Source organism: Neopelma chrysocephalum, unplaced genomic scaffold (assembly GCF_003984885.1).
Source record: "Neopelma chrysocephalum unplaced genomic scaffold, ASM398488v2 Primary Assembly neopelma1_122, whole genome shotgun sequence".
NCBI lineage: Eukaryota > Metazoa > Chordata > Aves > Passeriformes > Pipridae > Neopelma > Neopelma chrysocephalum.
In genome coordinates, this window is record NW_020897784.1 from 825,294 (window position 1) to 842,553 (window position 17,260).

The 17,260-nt window shown below is 53.5% G+C and overlaps 2 protein-coding genes across 3 annotated transcripts in view; both read left to right on the forward strand.

The window, feature by feature from the left end:
- The window catches only part of KLHL12 (kelch like family member 12), a 24,130-nt gene extending 9,669 nt beyond the window's left edge, over positions 1–14,461 (forward strand). For both annotated transcript variants that reach the window (XM_027697735.1, XM_027697734.1), the window contains 8 exons: positions 2,134–2,283; positions 4,028–4,142; positions 6,088–6,194; positions 7,104–7,299; positions 8,013–8,171; positions 9,374–9,472; positions 12,367–12,553; positions 12,881–14,461. In XM_027697735.1, coding sequence (XP_027553536.1) covers positions 2,134–2,283; positions 4,028–4,142; positions 6,088–6,194; positions 7,104–7,299; positions 8,013–8,171; positions 9,374–9,472; positions 12,367–12,553; positions 12,881–13,007 — 1,140 coding nt within the window. In that variant the 3' untranslated portion in view covers positions 13,008–14,461. The remainder of the gene's footprint in view (positions 1–2,133; positions 2,284–4,027; positions 4,143–6,087; positions 6,195–7,103; positions 7,300–8,012; positions 8,172–9,373; positions 9,473–12,366; positions 12,554–12,880) is intronic.
- A 2,025-nt stretch (positions 14,462–16,486) lies between these two features.
- On the forward strand, positions 16,487–17,252 carry RABIF (RAB interacting factor). Its single transcript, XM_027697686.1, has 2 exons — positions 16,487–16,678; positions 16,759–17,252. Exons 1-2 carry the CDS (start codon positions 16,487–16,489, stop codon positions 16,999–17,001), a joined length of 435 nt encoding a protein of 144 aa, XP_027553487.1. The 3' UTR covers positions 17,002–17,252.
- The last annotated feature ends 8 nt before the right edge of the window (positions 17,253–17,260 follow it).

Sequence of the window (17,260 nt, forward strand, 5' to 3'; positions counted from 1 at the left end):
ATCAGCAGTGGGGTCAGCAGTGGGGTCAGCAGTGAGATCAGCAGTGGGGTCAGCAGTGGGATCAGCAGCAGAGAAGGCTGGGTGTGTTTGGTGTTTGACAAGCTGCAGCTTAATGCTGTGGGGGCTGAGCTGGTGTGGACTGTGGTGATCCTGACAGCAGCTTCAGGCAGGAACCGGGAAATACTGAGGAATTGCAGAATGAGCCAGGCCTGCAGAGTAACATTCCTTGTGGATTGGAAGGGCTGGTTCAGGCCTTGCAGGAGGCAGTGGGGTGTGCGTGCACTGTCATACTTTAAGAAGATGTGACCAGCAGTGTGAGGGAGGGGATCCTGGCCCTCTTCTCTGTCCTTGTGAAACCTCAGCTGGAGCACTGTGTCCAGGTCTGGGGTCCTCAGCACAAGAAAGCACCTGTTAGAGCAAGTCCAGAGGGGACCATGGAGATGTTCTGAGGGATGGAGCCCTTCTGCTCTTGAGACAGGGTGGAGAGCTGGGGGTGTTCAGCCTGGAGAAGGGAAGACTCCAGGGAGACCTTGGAGCCTCTTCCAGTGTCCGAAGGGGGCTTATAAGAAGGAGGAAGAGTAACTTTTTCAAGGCCAGGCTGGACAGAGCTTGGAGCAACCTGGGCTAGTGGAAGGTGTCCCTGCCCATGGCAGGGGGTGGAACAACATGAGCTTTAAGTCCCTTCCAACTGAAATCCTTCTGGAATAAGGAACAAATCTCTCAAATCTCTCTTGCTGTGCCAGCATAGAGGTGCTGTGTGGAATGAGAGTGTGCTGAGGGAGCACCCTCAGAAAATCCCCAGGCTGTTCAAGAAGTACCATGGCAGGTCCTCACTGTGGTGCTGCATTTAGTGTTATTCATCATTTATCAGAGGACAAATTATTTAATGAACAACAAAACTGTTAAATATATCTGAGGACGTTCAGTTCAGGAGGGAATAAATCAATGCAGGATTATTGCATTTAAAGAGGAGGTGGGGGAATTGAAAACAATACAGTGCTCTGCTCTCCTTTTGGGAGCTGTAATTGTCCTTTCCTTGTACTTCCAATAGAAAGAGGCTGTTCCAAATTACACTGTAACAAATATAAATCAATGGCTTGGAAGAATGGCCTTACATAATTAACCTCTGTGACTCCCTGCTTCAGAACATTCTGCATGACAGCTTCAAACTGGACTTCAAAGGGGACCAGGCATAAACTGGTGGGAAGGCTCAGTCCTCTCATCACAGGCTCTCCTTTTATCTTCGTATTTAGTCTCAGTTAACAGATTTTGTGATAATAAATTCATATCTGATTTGCTTTTATGTTGGATGGTCTGATAGATGTGCTAAAACAAAACCAAGCCTAAATTATATATTACAGAGATTTTTACAGTTCTTTTGCTTTTGGTAATTATAGATATCCACAGCACCTGAGGTTCTCTAGCAGTATCAAATTTAGATGGTTTAGTCAGTGTAATCTCTGAAAGTGGTGTTAGCATCAGCATGTGCTGGTCCTAAATGGAGACAGAAATAAACTACTGATAAAATAAAATAAACACTAGAAATAAACAGTAACATTCATGCCCTGGGGTTCTCCACTCTGAAATCCAATCGTTTGTAGTTTCTGAAAGGTGGATTGAAATAAAAAAATCCCTTAAATGTAGCTGGTCTGGCTGGGGTGTTTGAGGGGCAGTGCATGGGCACAGGGCTGCTGGGGACTAAGCCAGTCACTGCTCTGTGCAAAGGAAACAGGATTCTGATATATATTCTCTGTAATGACTCTTTGTGTTTTGCAGGACCACAGCTCCTGCCCCACAGAGAATTTGGGGAGCTGCCCTGTGAGTTCCTGCAGGTCAGTGAGTGGCAGCTCCAGGCTCTGCCGAACCACTCACTGCTCTGGCACTTGAACTGCCCATTGTTGATCTCAGCTGTAGGGAAATAAACAAATGCAGGTTCAAGGAAAAGAAAGTGAGGGAATTTCATGGTGCTTGTAATTACAGCTCATGGGGATTTCCCTCACAGACTCTTAGCTGCAGTGTCCCACTCCCTTGGTCGCTGTGGAGCAGTGTCAGCAGCCTGGGGGTGTTCTCTGCTCTGTGGTGGTAGCTCTGATGTTATCCTGCAGTCTATGAGGATGTTCCTCCTCTTTCCAGGTGGACTCTGAAGAGCCAGTGTTCGAGGCAGTTATAAACTGGGTGAAGCACTCCAAGAAGGACCGGGAGGCGTCGCTGCCGGAGCTGCTGCAGTACGTGCGGATGCCTCTGCTCACCCCCCGCTACATCACAGACGTCATCGACACCGAGGTACCAGCACAGCTGGGAGCAGGGCCTGCCTGGCATTGCATGGCCCTGCTTGGGCTCCTGCTGTCCACCACAACATGTGCAAAGCTCCTTCTCTGCGGATGCTGTTTGATGCTGACGCTGTGCCACTGTCACACTGAGCAGTGGTTTGCTGTGCCAGCAGCCACAGCATCCCACTCTGCAGCCAGAGGGTGCCCCGTCCAGAGCCATTAGTCAGCTGTCTCTGCTGATATATGCAGCACCTTTCTGTTGTCATCCGTTATAACCTCCAACAAGTGCTTTCTGCCTTCATTCCTAAGCACTGGCAGCTCCCCTTCCCCAGGCTGAAGGTTGCTGGCATTGATCTCAGAGAACACATGGCTCCTCAGAAGGTGTCTGAGGTACAGATGGCCAGCATGTCCCTCTGAGGACAGCAGCTGTGTGGACCCAGGACCAACACACGGCCGAGAGCCATGGCTGACTCTGCTGCTTTGTGTGCTGGGATGCTGCAGTGGCAACCCAAAATGGGGATGATGATAACAGATAATTAAGCTTTTCAGTGGAAGTTTAATTCCAAACACAAAGGGATGCTGACCCCAGGCAAGGTTTGAAAGGAAGGCACAGAGAAGTTCAAACCAGCCTTCAGCTTAGTGATGGGAGGTACTCAGGGGTTACAGGCCCTTGTCACCTGACAGGTGCTGAGTGGTGAATGATGGACATTTCTCTACGTCAAGAAAAGACTGGTTTAACAACAGTCATCTTGGATGGGATAGATTATGGATGTTCTTAAACCAGGGCAGCCAAGGGGCAGTTAGGTTGTGCCTAAGGGCTGAAGGGATTGGTCTACTTAAACTGAAATTGAAGTTAATGGAAAAGGGTCTGGTACCAAAACTGGTACCAAAAGGGTCTGTTCCCAATCCAGCCTGGGATGGTGTGTGCAGGCTCTCAGCTCCCTGAGAGTGAATGCAGAGGGTGCCCTCTCCAGTCTGGCAGTGCCACACGCTGGTGGGACATCCTCAGCCTGGGGTGGTGTGGAAAGTGGAGTATTGGCCCCTTGTGGGTTTTGAACACTGGCTGCCTTGCACAAAGACCAAGAACCTGTACAAATAAATCTGAGCTTATGGAAGCAGCATGTGCACCAAACACCCAAGGGCAACTGAGTGCTGAGCATTCAGGGGAGGTTGGTCCAGGCCCTCAACCAGGGAGGGGAGTTACAAGGCACTGTGCAAGGAGATGAGGCTGTTCTTTGGGTGAAGTGCCTCCCACTCTTCAACAAGACCTCACTGCTTCTGCTGCCTCTCCACAACTCCATGTTCCCTGTGCACAGGGGTCGGGGCAGTAGCTCAGCTAAGATGCTTCATCGTGCTGTGCTCCCTGTTTCTCTGATGGCAGGTGCAGGCTGAGTCATGTGGGGCAGATCGAGGCAAACTGGTTTCCAGTGTGGTTTCACTGCCAGTTCCCCTTCTCAGACATACTTCTGCTGGCTTAAATGTAGCAGAAGTGGCTTTTCCAGAGTTTTCCAGTGCAGTCATTTTCTTTATGGAACCTGTAGTTCCAGACTGTGAGAATCAAGCCACATCTTCTCAGCTGCACTCTGGTCTTCAGTTGCCTTTGCATTTCCCTGCATGCAGTGATTGCATCAGGGCACTGCAGCCTGCACACAAGTCCTTTTCATGCTGTCTGAGCTGATAAGAGTTGGCTTTAGGACACTTCTTCTGAGGTTTCCTAAAATACAGTGCATGTACCAGTGACTCATGTTTCCCCCCAGCCTTTTATACGCTGCAGCCTCCAGTGCAGAGACCTCGTAGATGAAGCCAAGAAATTCCACCTTCGGCCCGAGCTCCGGAGCCAGATGCAAGGACCCAGGACACGAGCACGTCTGGGTGAGCAGCAGAGGAAGGGACACTGAGAGGGGCTAAGGCACTGGCAGGTGTTATGTTAGACACCTTGTCTAGTGCCTTGTAATGGTGCTGATGGGCTTCATAGCAGTAACTCATCATCCCATGGTCCCCAGTGGGACAGAGAGGTGACTGGAGCAGAGGACAGAGGGGCTTTTTTTTCAGAGCATGATTGCTCAGTGCCAGTTGATTGCCTTTAATCCTAGGCCGTTGCTCTGACCATAAAACCAGTTTCCTGGGTTGCTGGTTCCTGCAGATATGTTTGACCAGTATACAGCTGTCCAAGAAGTGTGGGAAGAGTTTCTTCCTGTCTGAAAACACAGCTATCAGTGTCCAAAGAGAGCTGTGAGGTGAGTGACAGCTGCCTTACAGTGCCAGCAAGTTTCCACAGGGAACTGGAGAGGGGAAGGCACAAGGAGGGAAATGGAGAGGTCCCTCTTTCCTTTCATAGGTGCTTTTTTTTTCTCCCTAGCCTTGCTAAGGCAATAAATGATGATTTCTTCCTTTATTTCAGTAACTCCTACCAAGCACAGTCACTGAATTGTTGGGAAAATGCTTGGCTTAGGGCTGTGAGTGCTCAAGAGCAATATAAACAGTAGGAATAACCTACAGAAGAAGGAAAAATATTTTACTGGCATCTGTCAGACTGTCTGTGCTATGCCTGTATCCCAGTGCACTCACACCAGTGCCAACATGGAGCTCTAAAGTTCCTTCCAACCCAAACCATTCTGTGATTCTATGATTTTAGAAAAACACATTTCCTTTTGCTCTTAGTTGAAATGCTTCACCTGATAAAAAGACATCACAAAACTGTTTTATTGTTTAATTGTACAGATTAAAACTGAACCAAAGGTTCAGCCCTACCTGTTTTAAATTATTCCATACCATCTGATAGCAACAATGTGTCACTTATAAACTGCGATCGAGTTGTGTATTAACTTTGCATGGGAGGAACTGAAGTAATTGCACTTTTAGCTGTCTTACTGGACAGGAGGCTTTCCAAGGTGTTGAAGCTCTTTTGTGAATCCTTCCCAGTTATTTTTTATATTATTCTTCATCTTTTGCTTTGTGACAGAGAGGGTCTTGTTAAGTGTTTGCTGCTTGGTGCTCAGTCCTCTGCAATGAAAAGCTGGACAGCCCTAAACTCTAGTGATAAAGTCCTGTTCCAGAAAGGGCCCGAGGGGCCCAGGGGATACTCAGCTGTTCTACCCTCCTTCCAGGCAGTGGGTACAAGGGAGGTTAAAACCCTCCAGGTCACAGCTGTTATTTAACAACCATGGAGGAAATAAGAAAAATTCAGAGACCCTCTGAGAGAAAACAAAGTAGAGGGAAGGCAACTTTGAAATAAAATACACAAGATTTAAGAAAAAATTCCTGAGAAAATACTTAATTAATTTTCCAAGCTTCAGACAGCCTGACTTGTTTCTCAGTTAAGTGGTGAACAAAGTCCCTGAAATGAGATGGGGATGATACTTGCAGCTTAGGGGAGGCCTTATGTTGTGAGGTGGCTGCAGGGAAGCAGGCATTCTCCTCCAGATTCTAGGGGGTGGTGAGAGGTTTGGGAAAAACAGTCTAAAGAACACAAAAGGAGATAGAAAGGAGCCAGCTTCAGCACCTAATTGAGCTGGCTTGTCTTCTCAAAGTGCCTCTGATGTTAGGAGGAACAGGTCTCCAGCAGCCAGCTCCTGAGCCCTCTGTCAGCCGTCCTGCCACACACCCTGGAGAGTTTCTCCCTCCTCTTCCCCACTGAGCACAGAGGGAGTCCAGTGCCTGGAGCCGGGTTAGGTCCCTGCTCCAGAGCCGTGATGAAAACAGGATTTAGATGCAGCTTTGCACCAGGGAAGGCTCAGTGTTTCTTGAGGTTGTTCCCCTGAGGTGACCCTTTGGCTGTGCAGGGATTGACTTGGCCTTGCTCTCTGCTCTGCCCCAGGAGCCAACGAAGTGCTGCTCGTGATCGGCGGCTTCGGCAGCCAACAGTCCCCCATTGATGTGGTGGAGAAATACGACCCCAAGACCCAGGAGTGGAGTTTCCTGCCGGTAAGGGACTGGTTTTGATCACCACTGGGCTGACCAGGCTGTGAGCAAACACTGATTCTGCAGCATCAGCTGGATAACAATCCTCTTTGGGCTGTCCTGTGCAATCTGCTGAGGATTTCTGACAGAAATTCTGTATAGAGATTTACATGGTGAATGCTGAAACCACTTCAGCTTGCAGAGTGACTGAGTGAGAGGGGGTTGTTACAGTCCTGATCAGCTGAGCCTGCAGAGACCCACATCTTGGTTGTGGGAGTGAGAACTATCGTGTTTCTTAGTGAAGGGGTGTTAAGCTTTAAGGTTAGTGATGATAATTGGAATGTCAATAGGAACAGTGTAATCAGTGCAGCCTTCAGGCTGCTGCATGATCCTGCTGCTTGCAGTGTTTTGGAGCATAAAGTGAAGAGAGAATTCCTGCACTGAGGAGTATTCCAACCCAAATTAAAATCACCTTTATCTGTGTGAAATGGTGGAGAACTGGTTCTTCTTTAATATCATCGATCAGGGCAGACCGAGTACCACCTGGTGTCCCAAAATTCTGATCTTTTTTGGAGGCTAAAAGCTTCATCAAATATTCTGAGTCTCCACGTTTTCCCATTACCGGTGCCTGCAGGAGCCAGTGGGAGGCACACAAAAGTCCCAGATGCATCAAAGATTCTGTAGCAGCATAAGATAAATGGCATTTAATGCTAAATATTTGAGTGCAAAGAGACATGGCCCTGAGGAAGGAGCACTGCAGAGAGAGTACGGGCAAGGGAAGGCAGACACAGTCCTTTAAATCCATAGTGCTGCCTGCTCTGGGGCAGTGGGCCATTTCTCAAAGGAGCAGCAGAAGAGGGTGGGAGAGCAGTGTTGGTCTCCATGCACTGTTGGTTTCCTGTCTTTGACCTCTCTGTTCCCCTTGTGTCCCAGAGCATCACCCGTAAGAGGCGATACGTCGCCACCGTGTCCCTCCACGACCGGATCTACGTGATCGGGGGCTACGACGGGCGCTCCCGGCTCAGCTCCGTGGAGTGCCTGGATTACACGTCGGACGAGGATGGGATCTGGTACTCTGTGGCTCCCATGAACGTACGGCGAGGGCTGGCGGGAGCCACGACCCTTGGAGGTGTGTCCTGATAGCTGCCAGGGCAGAACAGCCCGTTCAGCTCTTGCCCTGAGCTGGTGTGTGCAGAGTGGGCTGGCTCTGGGGGAGGAGGGGAGTGGAGACTCTGCCTTCTCACTGCTGGGGTGCAGAAATGGAAAACTTGCCCACATATCCTGAGAGGAGCTCTGCCTCCGCTGCATTCCTCCGGCGTGTGTCTGTGCACTGAGGGAAAGGGGCTCTGTGAGGGATTATGGAGTGGGAAGTTCTGAGGGTGTTGACAGTGTTGGGCAACACTGAGCACAGGGCACCAAGTACAGCTGTGATCATCCAGCACTGGAGAGACTGGAGCATGTGCAGGGAAGGAGTGAGGGCCTTGGGGAGATGCTGACTTGAGGCTCACGACGGGCAGGGTTTGGGTTTGGGCATGGCAGTGTTTCAGTGGTTCTGCAGCACGAAAAAAATCACTGGGTTTGCGTGTTCTCTTTCATCCAACAGCAAGAAGCAGATTTAAGGGCCAGATGGGTTGTGTGTTTGTTTGTTGGGCCTGTCAGCAGGCTGAAGCAGTGAGCCAGGCTGAGGAGCCTGAGTTCGTCTTGGCTCCCAGTGTGCCAAGGTCTGTTGTTCTGGGGTTTGCAGTCCATGCTGTAGTTTTTCTTAATCTGTGAGGGCCCTCGTGCTCCGTGTGCATGGTTGACTCTTGACTTGCTGGGTCCCACCTCGGTCTCTCATTGCAGACATGATCTACGTGTCGGGTGGGTTCGACGGGAGCCGCCGTCACACCAGTATGGAGCGCTACGACCCCAACATTGACCAGTGGAGTATGCTGGGGGACATGCAGACAGCACGGGAGGGAGCAGGGCTTGTGGTGGCCAACGGAGTGATCTACTGCCTTGGTAGGTACCTCAGGACCTCTGGGAGTTCTGCAAATCCTGGCTTTTTACCAAAGTGACCACGCGGGTGCTGCCTGGGGAGCACCAACCTGTCTCGTCCAGGTTGGAAGAAGTTTAACCTCACTGCCCTGGGCACTCCCAGCTGTGTCAGTGAATGCTGCTGCCTCTTCTCACTGTTCCCATCACAATGGCTTGGACTGGAGCTGCCATATAACTGCAGGAAATGCTGCAAGGTGCAAATTATACAGAATTTACACACTACCTTGGAGGGATGGCTGAAGTGTGGAGGATGAGCAGTGCCACCTGAGGCTTGCATGGCCTAAGCAGTGGCTACATGTCCAGAGATGCAGCAGGTAGCCAAGGGACAGAGGGTGCACCTGCACCACCCAAAACAATGGTGGCTGTAGTGCTCCAGAAATGTATCGTGAGCTGTGTGTTCTCCAGCTCCTTTCTGTTGCACTCGTTTCAGCTTCAGAGCCCCACACCAGCTGTGAATACAGCGAGAGTGCCAGAGGGCAAAGCACTCTGGAATTTGTTCTCTAGGTCACCTTCTGGGCCCCAGAAAAGGCAGACCCAGCATTGCACCCACATCTGCTGCAGTCCCGTTCCTGGGGAGTCACAGATTTCATACACCAGACACTGGTTTCATAGACCCACTGAATGGTTTGGGTTGGAAGGAACCTTACAGCTCACCTCGTCCCAGCTCCCTGCTATGGGCAGGGTCACCTCCCCTTAGACCAGGTTGCTCCAAGCCCTCTCCAACCTGGCCTTGAACCTGACCATAAACCCACCTAGATTATGGGTTTCACTTCCCCCACACAAATTCCTCTTCCTCATGCTGTTCCCCTGGGCAGATGGCAGCATGCTGCTCCTTTGCTGAAGCTGCACAGAGGTTTTTTAGTATCTTGTGAAACAGTTCTTGAGACATCCCAGCCTTCCCTGTTCAGACCTGAGCCAGTGCACTGCTGGGAGCTGCACATCTGCAGAGCAGTGCCAGCAGTGGCCTCAGCGTGCTCAGAGGCAGCTCAGGGCAGCACAGGACTGGCCTGGTTGTGCTGGTTTGAGGATGTGATGCCCTCCCACATGGCCCCGTGCAGAGCAGGGGCAGAGCTGGCTGCAGGAGCCTCTGTCCCTCCGGGGTGAGCTGTGCTGATGGCAGCACCACATTCTCAGCCCCAGGGTTTGCTCCTGTGCTTTTCTTTCAGGTGGCTATGATGGGCTGAACATCCTGAATTCTGTAGAGAGGTATGACCCCCACACTGGACACTGGACAAATGTCACCCCAATGGCCACCAAGCGCTCAGGTAAGAGCCCACAATGCCTTGAGTCCATGTGTTTCCTGCTGCACTGAGGTAGCTGTCACTGCTGGTGTGTTCTGCTGCCCTGGGGGATGCTCTGGCCTCAGTGGGTGGTTTGGCTTTGAGAAGGAATGGTTTTAGGTGCTGAATTCCCAAAACAAATACTAATTTTCACAGCCTCCATCCCATGCTAAGGTATGTATGAGGAATGTGGGGAGGGGGTTATAGGTTACAGGGAAGGAAAGGAAGTCCTGTGTGACTTCCAAAACTAGGAGCAGTGCTTGGCTTGGAGAAGAGCCCACAAGGCACAAACTACAGACTGTATATGAGATCAGTGCTCCTCAGCTGCACAGAACATGGTGAAGGCAGGAGTGCCCTGTCAGGCTGCTCCTTCACCACTGCTCTGCTCTGGGACATGCAAGGCCTCAGCTCCTGGTACAGCAGGAACACGGAGAGCAGCACTGCCAGAGCAGTGTTACCCTCCAGTGGTGTTGACTTGAAACATGATGCAGTCACACCGTAATTATCCCCCACCAACTCTTCACTTGCCTCTTCTGCTTGGAGTTCTATGTGACCTTTAGGTTGGCAGTTGTATCTAGGGGAAAAATATAGTTTAAATCCTACTTTTGGAGTATCTTTCTGTCTGAGCTCTCCTTCATTTCTCAGAGGGGTTCCAGTGGGGTTCCTGCAGCTCCTGTGTGCTCAGGTCCTGGCTCTCTGCTCTCACCCTGTGCCTCAGGCCTCCTGCACTGCCCTCCACACCATGCAGGTGTGTGCAGCCTTGTGTGCAGGGGCAGGATGCTCAGTGCCTCCCCAGCTGGGTGGTTCCCAGTGTGGTAGTTCTGTGCTTACAGACCCTCTTTCAAATCCCTTTTTGAAGTTGCTTCTTCTCTGCTTCTTTCAGCAACTGCCCCTCACAGTCAGCCTGGGCAGCACTGGCTCCATGTGATCTCTGTGCAGTGTTCCTGCTTAGGGACAAGTGCTGGGTACTCACTAAAACTGGGCTCTGCTCCAAAAACATTTCAGCTTTCTTGTGCCTGCAGTGGCATTCACCAAAACCCCAAGCTTTAAATATTTACTCCTGTGACAGGGCTATTCCTGTTAAGTGTGGGTTTATCTGCCAAAAACAGGTTTGATTTAGGAGCTGGGTGCTTTTCCACATCCAGGAAGACCCCACATAAAACACGGGATAAAATCCGCAGATTTTCCTACCTCAGAGGCACCATGTGAGACCAACCCAGAGATCTCTAGGAAGCTTGAGGATGAGATGCTTTCCCCAAGGGGTCTGCTGTGGACACCAGAGAAGATTGACTTTGGGCAAGACCAAAAACAGAGTTCAAGGGAAAAACCTTCCACAATAGGCATTTCCCAGGTCCATGCTTGCTTCCCACAGGATTTGGAGGCTTTGGCAGCAGTGCCTTGGCCTGCAGCATGAGCTCCTTGGTGCCACAACTGAGCAGGAACATGGTGAAGCTCTTGACCCCAGCACTGGCTCAGCTGGTTCCTTCCTTGGTGCTGTCACCTGGAGCAACAAGATCTCTGAGATGGGTGTGTGCCCACAGACCTTTTTTAGCCCAGGTTTTTGTGCTGCCACTCTGGAACTAACACTCCTAACTACTAGTAGCTTAGGTACTAGTTGTACTTGCAACTTTCATCCTAGTATCAGGTCAGTCCATCCTGGTGACCTTGGACCCTGTAAGACTTCTTTTGCCCCCCAAAAAAACTTTCTAGAGTTTTCTGTGAGGAGGTCTTTGAATTCCAAAACCAGGACTAAAAGTAATCTTGCCTTTATTCACAGAGATTGTCTCCTCCTTTTTACTCCTCACCTCTCAGAACAGATTCTGGAGGGAGGCCACCCCTCAGATTCCTGGCCATATTGCATTGCTGGACATGACTTCCCTGATTAGACCTTGGTTTGGTCCCTTCAGCCAAAGTCCTTCTCACCAAAGCTCTCAGAGAACCCACTGGGCCAGCCTGGTCATTCCCAGCTGTCCTGGTGCTCTCAGCAAGGACAGGGAAAGTGAGGGTACATTTAGTGGAACAGAAAGTCTCTTATACCCTGTTTGTAAAGAAACAGTTCTGTGCCCTAGAGCTGCAGGGTAGCTGGCTGGTTTCCTTGAGGATGCTCATTAGTGCAGTAGTTCCATGTTGGTGGTAACAGCCTGACAGGGCTGACCCTGCTCCAAGGTGGAGCTCAGAACAGCAGCAGCCCTTGGCAGGAGCTCCCAAGGCCACACCCTCACTGTGTCCTTTACCTGAATGGGGCTGCTGAGGAGGAACCGAGGCTGGCAGGGGGGTTATTTCCTGCTGGTTTCATAAGTTCCTGTCAGGCCAGGCTGTGAGAACGGCTGTTCAGACAGATGCTCTGGCCACCTCTGCCTCGGCAACAGTGTAGAAACCAGTTTTCATTTCCTTGCCTTCCAGAGGAGCAGTGTCAGGCAAATCCCTCCTCCAGCTTCACATGGAGCGGTGTCACTCTCCTGGCTGTGGCCTGGAGCTGGGTGATACCAGGGAGCCAGAAACACCAGAGGAACCTGTGTCTGTGCCAATAGTCCCAGCTGGCTGCCTGCCAGCAGAGCGAGCCTGGTGCTGCTCTGTTCACACACCTGTGTCAGGTGTCAGCCCGGGGGAACTTCTCGTGCTGCTGTGCTGCCCAGTGACTGCATGCCAGAGAGTCAGCAGTGTTTGGTAGAGTGACATATTTTCACCTATCATATTGGACACAACAACAACAGAAGACACAGTTATCAGCTCTTTTGGGGGAGATATGAGGATAACAAAATGTCCTGTGAAGAGGGGGGAGCTGACCAGCTGACTGTTCAGCCCGTAACAGCGAGCCCAGGGCACGGTGCTGCCGGTGTCACTCCTGGGTGTGACTGTGCCACCACCTCTCTCCCCAGGGGCAGGAGTGGCTCTGCTCAACGACCACATTTATGTCGTGGGTGGGTTCGACGGGACAGCACATCTCTCCTCCGTGGAAGCCTACAACATCCGCACTGATTCCTGGACAACGGTAACGAGCATGACCACGCCCCGGTGCTACGTGGGGGCCACGGTGCTGCGGGGCCGGCTGTACGCCATCGCTGGGTAAGCACTGCTGGCCTGCACGGGCCCGGCCTGCGGCTCTGTGAGCTGCAACAGGGGAGCTGAGGGGACACAGCGGCTGCCCCATCTCAGCTGGCCGCTCCTCACACTGATATTTCAAGAGGGGACGGCCCACAGGGTCACCGTTGCCCAACCAGGGCCCAGGCAGGTGGGAGAGCGGCAGCAGGCAGCAAAGGCAGCCTCGTGCAGGCAATTCCATTCTGGGCCATTCCTGCTGTGTGCGGCTGTGCAGCCTCCCGGGAAGGGCTCTGAGTGCCTCAGCCTCTTCCTCCAACGCCGTCCTTCACCTGTAACTTTCTGTCCTGGCAGATACGATGGCAACTCACTGCTGAGCAGCATCGAGTGCTACGATCCCATCATTGACAACTGGGAAGTGGTCACCTCCCTGGGGATGCAGCGCTGCGACGCAGGAGTCTGTGTCCTGCGGGAGAAGTGATCAGGAGGGAGCTCACAAAGAAGAACATTTTAAAAAGTCTCGGCTGGAGGAAGAGTCCCAAGTGATTTGCAGTGACTGTTCTTGAGAGTTGTGGATGCTGTGGGAATAGGCACCAGAAGAGCAGCTTTCTGTGCTGCTTGTGACTAGAGCATGTGCATAACCGTGTGATCTCAGCAGTCATTTGAAATCAGGGGCTCTATGGGAAGCTGGAGGAAGGGGGTGAGTGGGTCATGAGAAGCTGCACTCTCTGCTGTTCCTGTGGCTTAGCCTATGGGCAGAGCAGAGATGCCCCAGCCTGGCCTCAGCCAGCCTGGTGAGCCCTCCCAAGGACATGTACATACCACTGGGTCACCTCTTCAGCCACCACAGGACCCCGCGGGTCCTCGGGTCGCTCTCAGCCACATGGATGTGTGAGGGTGAATCCAGCTGCTCTTGTGTTCCAGCTTCAAATCATCATGTACATATGAATGTTCAAACGTGCTCCTTGAGCACACGTGGGTGCAGAGCCAGATTGGGTGAGCGTGTGTGAGGGGGGGCTGCAGTGTCGCTGTGTCTGCAGGTTCCTCCCAGGGCTGCACACAAAAGGAGTCGCAGGTTAAAGCTGTCAACTACTGAGACCCAGAAGCCCGAGGCCGCAGGGGCAGAGGGCAGGGGGGAAGCTCACTGCCTGCTGCAGAAGCAGGACTGCAGTGTTTGTGCTCTTGATCAGGTGCTCAGCAAGGTTCTTCACATCGTACTTCCCTCAAAAAGCTTGAGAGCCCCGGCTGCAAAGCGCTGCCATCTGTGGCACCAGGAGCCCTGCTGTGCTGCGGCCGTGCCTTTGCTCCCACCCTGCAGGGAGGTCACCTGAGCTGAGGCCATGAGAGTAGGGACACAGTGGCTGCTGCCCACCAAGGTCTTGCTGGAGAGTGACTGGGGTTCGTCCCTGGACCCACCTGAGTCCAGCACACCCATGGCAGCCTTTCACTCGAGTTCATTGTGTTGGTTTTCCTTTTATCTAGGATTTTTCTGCTTCCGGGGTTGTTCTGGAGTAACATCTACGATTCCGTTCCGCCCTTTGTTCTCAGCTGTTTATTTCCCTGCCCACATCCTCTGACACTTGCTATCCCTCGCCTGCCCCACGAGCCCAAGTGAGGGCTCCATCGCTGGCTCCCTGGAGCGCTCCCTGCTCAGCATGTGTCCTGCCTCGCTGTGTTCCTGGGAGCACGGGCTCCCCTCTGCCATCAGCTTGGCCCCACAGTGCCTGGGCTCTGTGTAGTGCTGCTCGTTGAGCTTCCTGCTGACTCCTTGCTTGGGGACAGGGTGGGATCAGGGACGTGGTAGCATGACTTATGCACTTTCAGCCAACGCTCTGAACCTTCTGCGTTTGTTTCTATCACACAAGTGTTCTGTGGTTTTGTTTCCTATGTTTATTTTCTAATGAAAGTATAAAGAATAAAATATTTCCTGAGCCAGTGGGAGTTTAGCTTCTGTTCTCTACCTTCCAGACCTTTGCCTAACTATCGTGTGGAGGATTTGTGCAAACCCTGTGTTAGACCAGGCACCTGTGTCCACCTTCAGCTGTGTCTCTGCCCTGCAGTTTCAGCCTGGTGGTGAAAAAGAGCTGCTCCAGCTGTGAGATCCACAGCACAGAGACCAGACAGGCCTGGAGGACTCGCTAACAGGGGGATTTGTTGCAAGGTCCATTGGAGAAGAGCACGGCCGCAGAAATAAGGAAAAGACTGTGATTACAGTCAACAGCAATAATTAGTCCTCAGGGGCTGAACAAGAGCCCAGGTGTGCCCAGGTGGCCAAGAAGGCCAGTGGCACCTGGCTTGTACCAGGCAGCAGGACCAGGGCAGTGACCTGTGCTGGGCACTGCTGAGGCCTCTTGGATCCTGGAGTCAGTTCTGGGACTCTCACAACAGGAAAGACACTAAGGGGCTGGAGCGTGTCCAGAGAAGGGAACAGAGCTGGGGAAGGGTCTGGAGCAGCAGGAGCAGCTGAGGGAGCTGGGGGGGCTCAGCCTGGAGGAAAGGAGGGCTGTGTGCAGGGATGCTGCTGAGCTTCACAACACCCTCCTGCACCCGCTCCCCTCTCAGCTCTGCCAGGCCTGTGCTGGCTCCACACACACACAGGTGGTTCAGGAGCTCCCAGGCACTGTTCCTGCCTTAGAAATACTGGCACAAGTCACAGGGGAATGGGGTTATGTCTACAATCTACACTCACCCCCCAACTCGTGGCAGGACTGCCCAGGCTGGAGCCTGAGGTGAGCAGCTGGATTGCTGATGAAATCCTGTACCTTTATGTAGTACCTCTACATCAGTTCCCATTTCTGGCTTCTCCTGAGAGTTCTTGGCAGCAGACAGTGAGGAGACAGTGAGGCAGCAGGAGGATGGTGCGTATTTACACTAAATGGCCAGAAAAAAAAGCAAGAATTGGAGCTCTTCTGGGATCTGGTTTACTCCCTAAAGAAGCAGTGGCTCAACCGAAAGGTCTCTTTCAGTCTTTTCAACCATACTAACAACAGTGGGCCATTAGCAGCAGGTCCCGAGACCAGCACACAGCCACAGGGGCTCAAAGGTGCTCAGTGAAGAGCAGCAGAGTCACCTGTGCCCCAGGACTCCTCCAGCACTCCTGCCTGTAAGCACTGGCACTGCCTCCTGCTTTGCCCGGGCTTTTTGGGGTCAGGCTGGTCTGTGCTTCTCTCTCCTGGGAAAATCATTGCTCCCAGTGTCAGCCCCCTGCCCCTTCCAGTGCACTCTGTGCTCCCCCAGTTTGGAGGGGGGGGTCTCTCTGTAAAAAGCAGCCATGTGAGCTGCTGTGTACCCGGGCTCTCCCGAATGCTGATGCGACCACTACACGCAAAATATGTGCAGCAGCTTCACAGAATCCCAGAATGGGTGAGGTTGGAAAGGGACCACAGCGGGTCATGTGGCCCAACCTCCCCCAAGCAGGGTCGTCCCTTAGCACAGGGCACAGGACTGTGTCCAGACAGCTCTGGAATATCTCCGATGAGGGAGACTTTGAAGGGAGACAATTTCCCTTTGTCCAGCATCAACTGAGCTCCTTCTTCAACCTCCGTGACAAAGTCAAGTGTCTCCAGACTCCCATTCCGGTAAGTGACGGTCCCTGATGGTCCCTGCACACAACAGACAGACAGACCCTCGCTGCTGGCTGGTGGCGCGGGGGGGGGGGGGGGGGGGGGGGGGGGGGGATCAGAATCCCAGACTGGTTTGGGTGCAAAGGGACCTTAAAGCTCCTCCCCTTCCATGGGCAGGGACACCTTCCACTGGGCCAGTTCACTGCAAGCACCGTGGACACTCCCAGGGATGGAGGGGCCGGGTGAGACCACCTGAGGGGGGGGGGGCAGGGCCGTGATGTCAGCGTAGCCTGTGCCGTGACGTCACGAGCCTTGCACCGAGCGAGGGGCGGGGCCGCGGCTGTGACGTCAGCGGCGCCCATGATCTGACGTCATCGCCTCGCCCCGCCCGTCGGCCATGGCGGCGCCCTGCGCGGAGATGGAGCCGGCGGCGCCTCCTCCCTCCCCTCCTCCCGCTCCCGCTCCCGCCGCCGCGCCGGGCTCGGCCGGGCTCGTGTGCGCGCAGGGCCGCAACCTGCGGGCGGTTCTGTGCCAGCGCTGCGGCTCCCGGGTGCTGCTGCCCGGCGCCGCCACCTTCGCCCGCCGTGAGGTACCGGGGGGGGGGCTGAGGGGAGCGGGGGGGGCGGGCGGTGCCGGGCGGGCGGTGACGGCCCCGTGGTGTCTCCGCAGCTCCTCCTGCCCGCCATGAGGAAGAAGGCGGCGGCGGCGGCGGCGGGAGGCGGCGGGGACGTGCTGCGGGAGCACTGGCTGGTGCGCGACATGTTCTCCTTCGAGAACGTGGGGTTCACCCGCGACGTGGGCAACGTGAAGTTCCTGGTGTGCGCCGACTGCGAGGCGGGGCCCATCGGCTGGCACTGCCTGGACGACAAGGACAGCTTCTACGTGGCTCTGGAACGCGTGGCCCACGAGTGACCGCGGCCCCGGGCACCGGGCTGGCAGCTGGGCTCGGCCGCCAGGAGCCCCGACAGCCCTGAGAGCCACAGCCTGGGCTGGGGCCCAGGGCACTGCCCGTGGCCGGGCACCCCAGTGTCTGACTGACCACAGCCCTGCTGGACACCCCAGTGTCTGACTGACCACAGCCCTGCTGGACACCCCAGTGTCTGACTGACCACAGCCCTGCTGGACACCCCAGTGTCTGACTGACCACAGCCCTGCTGGGCACCCCAGTGTC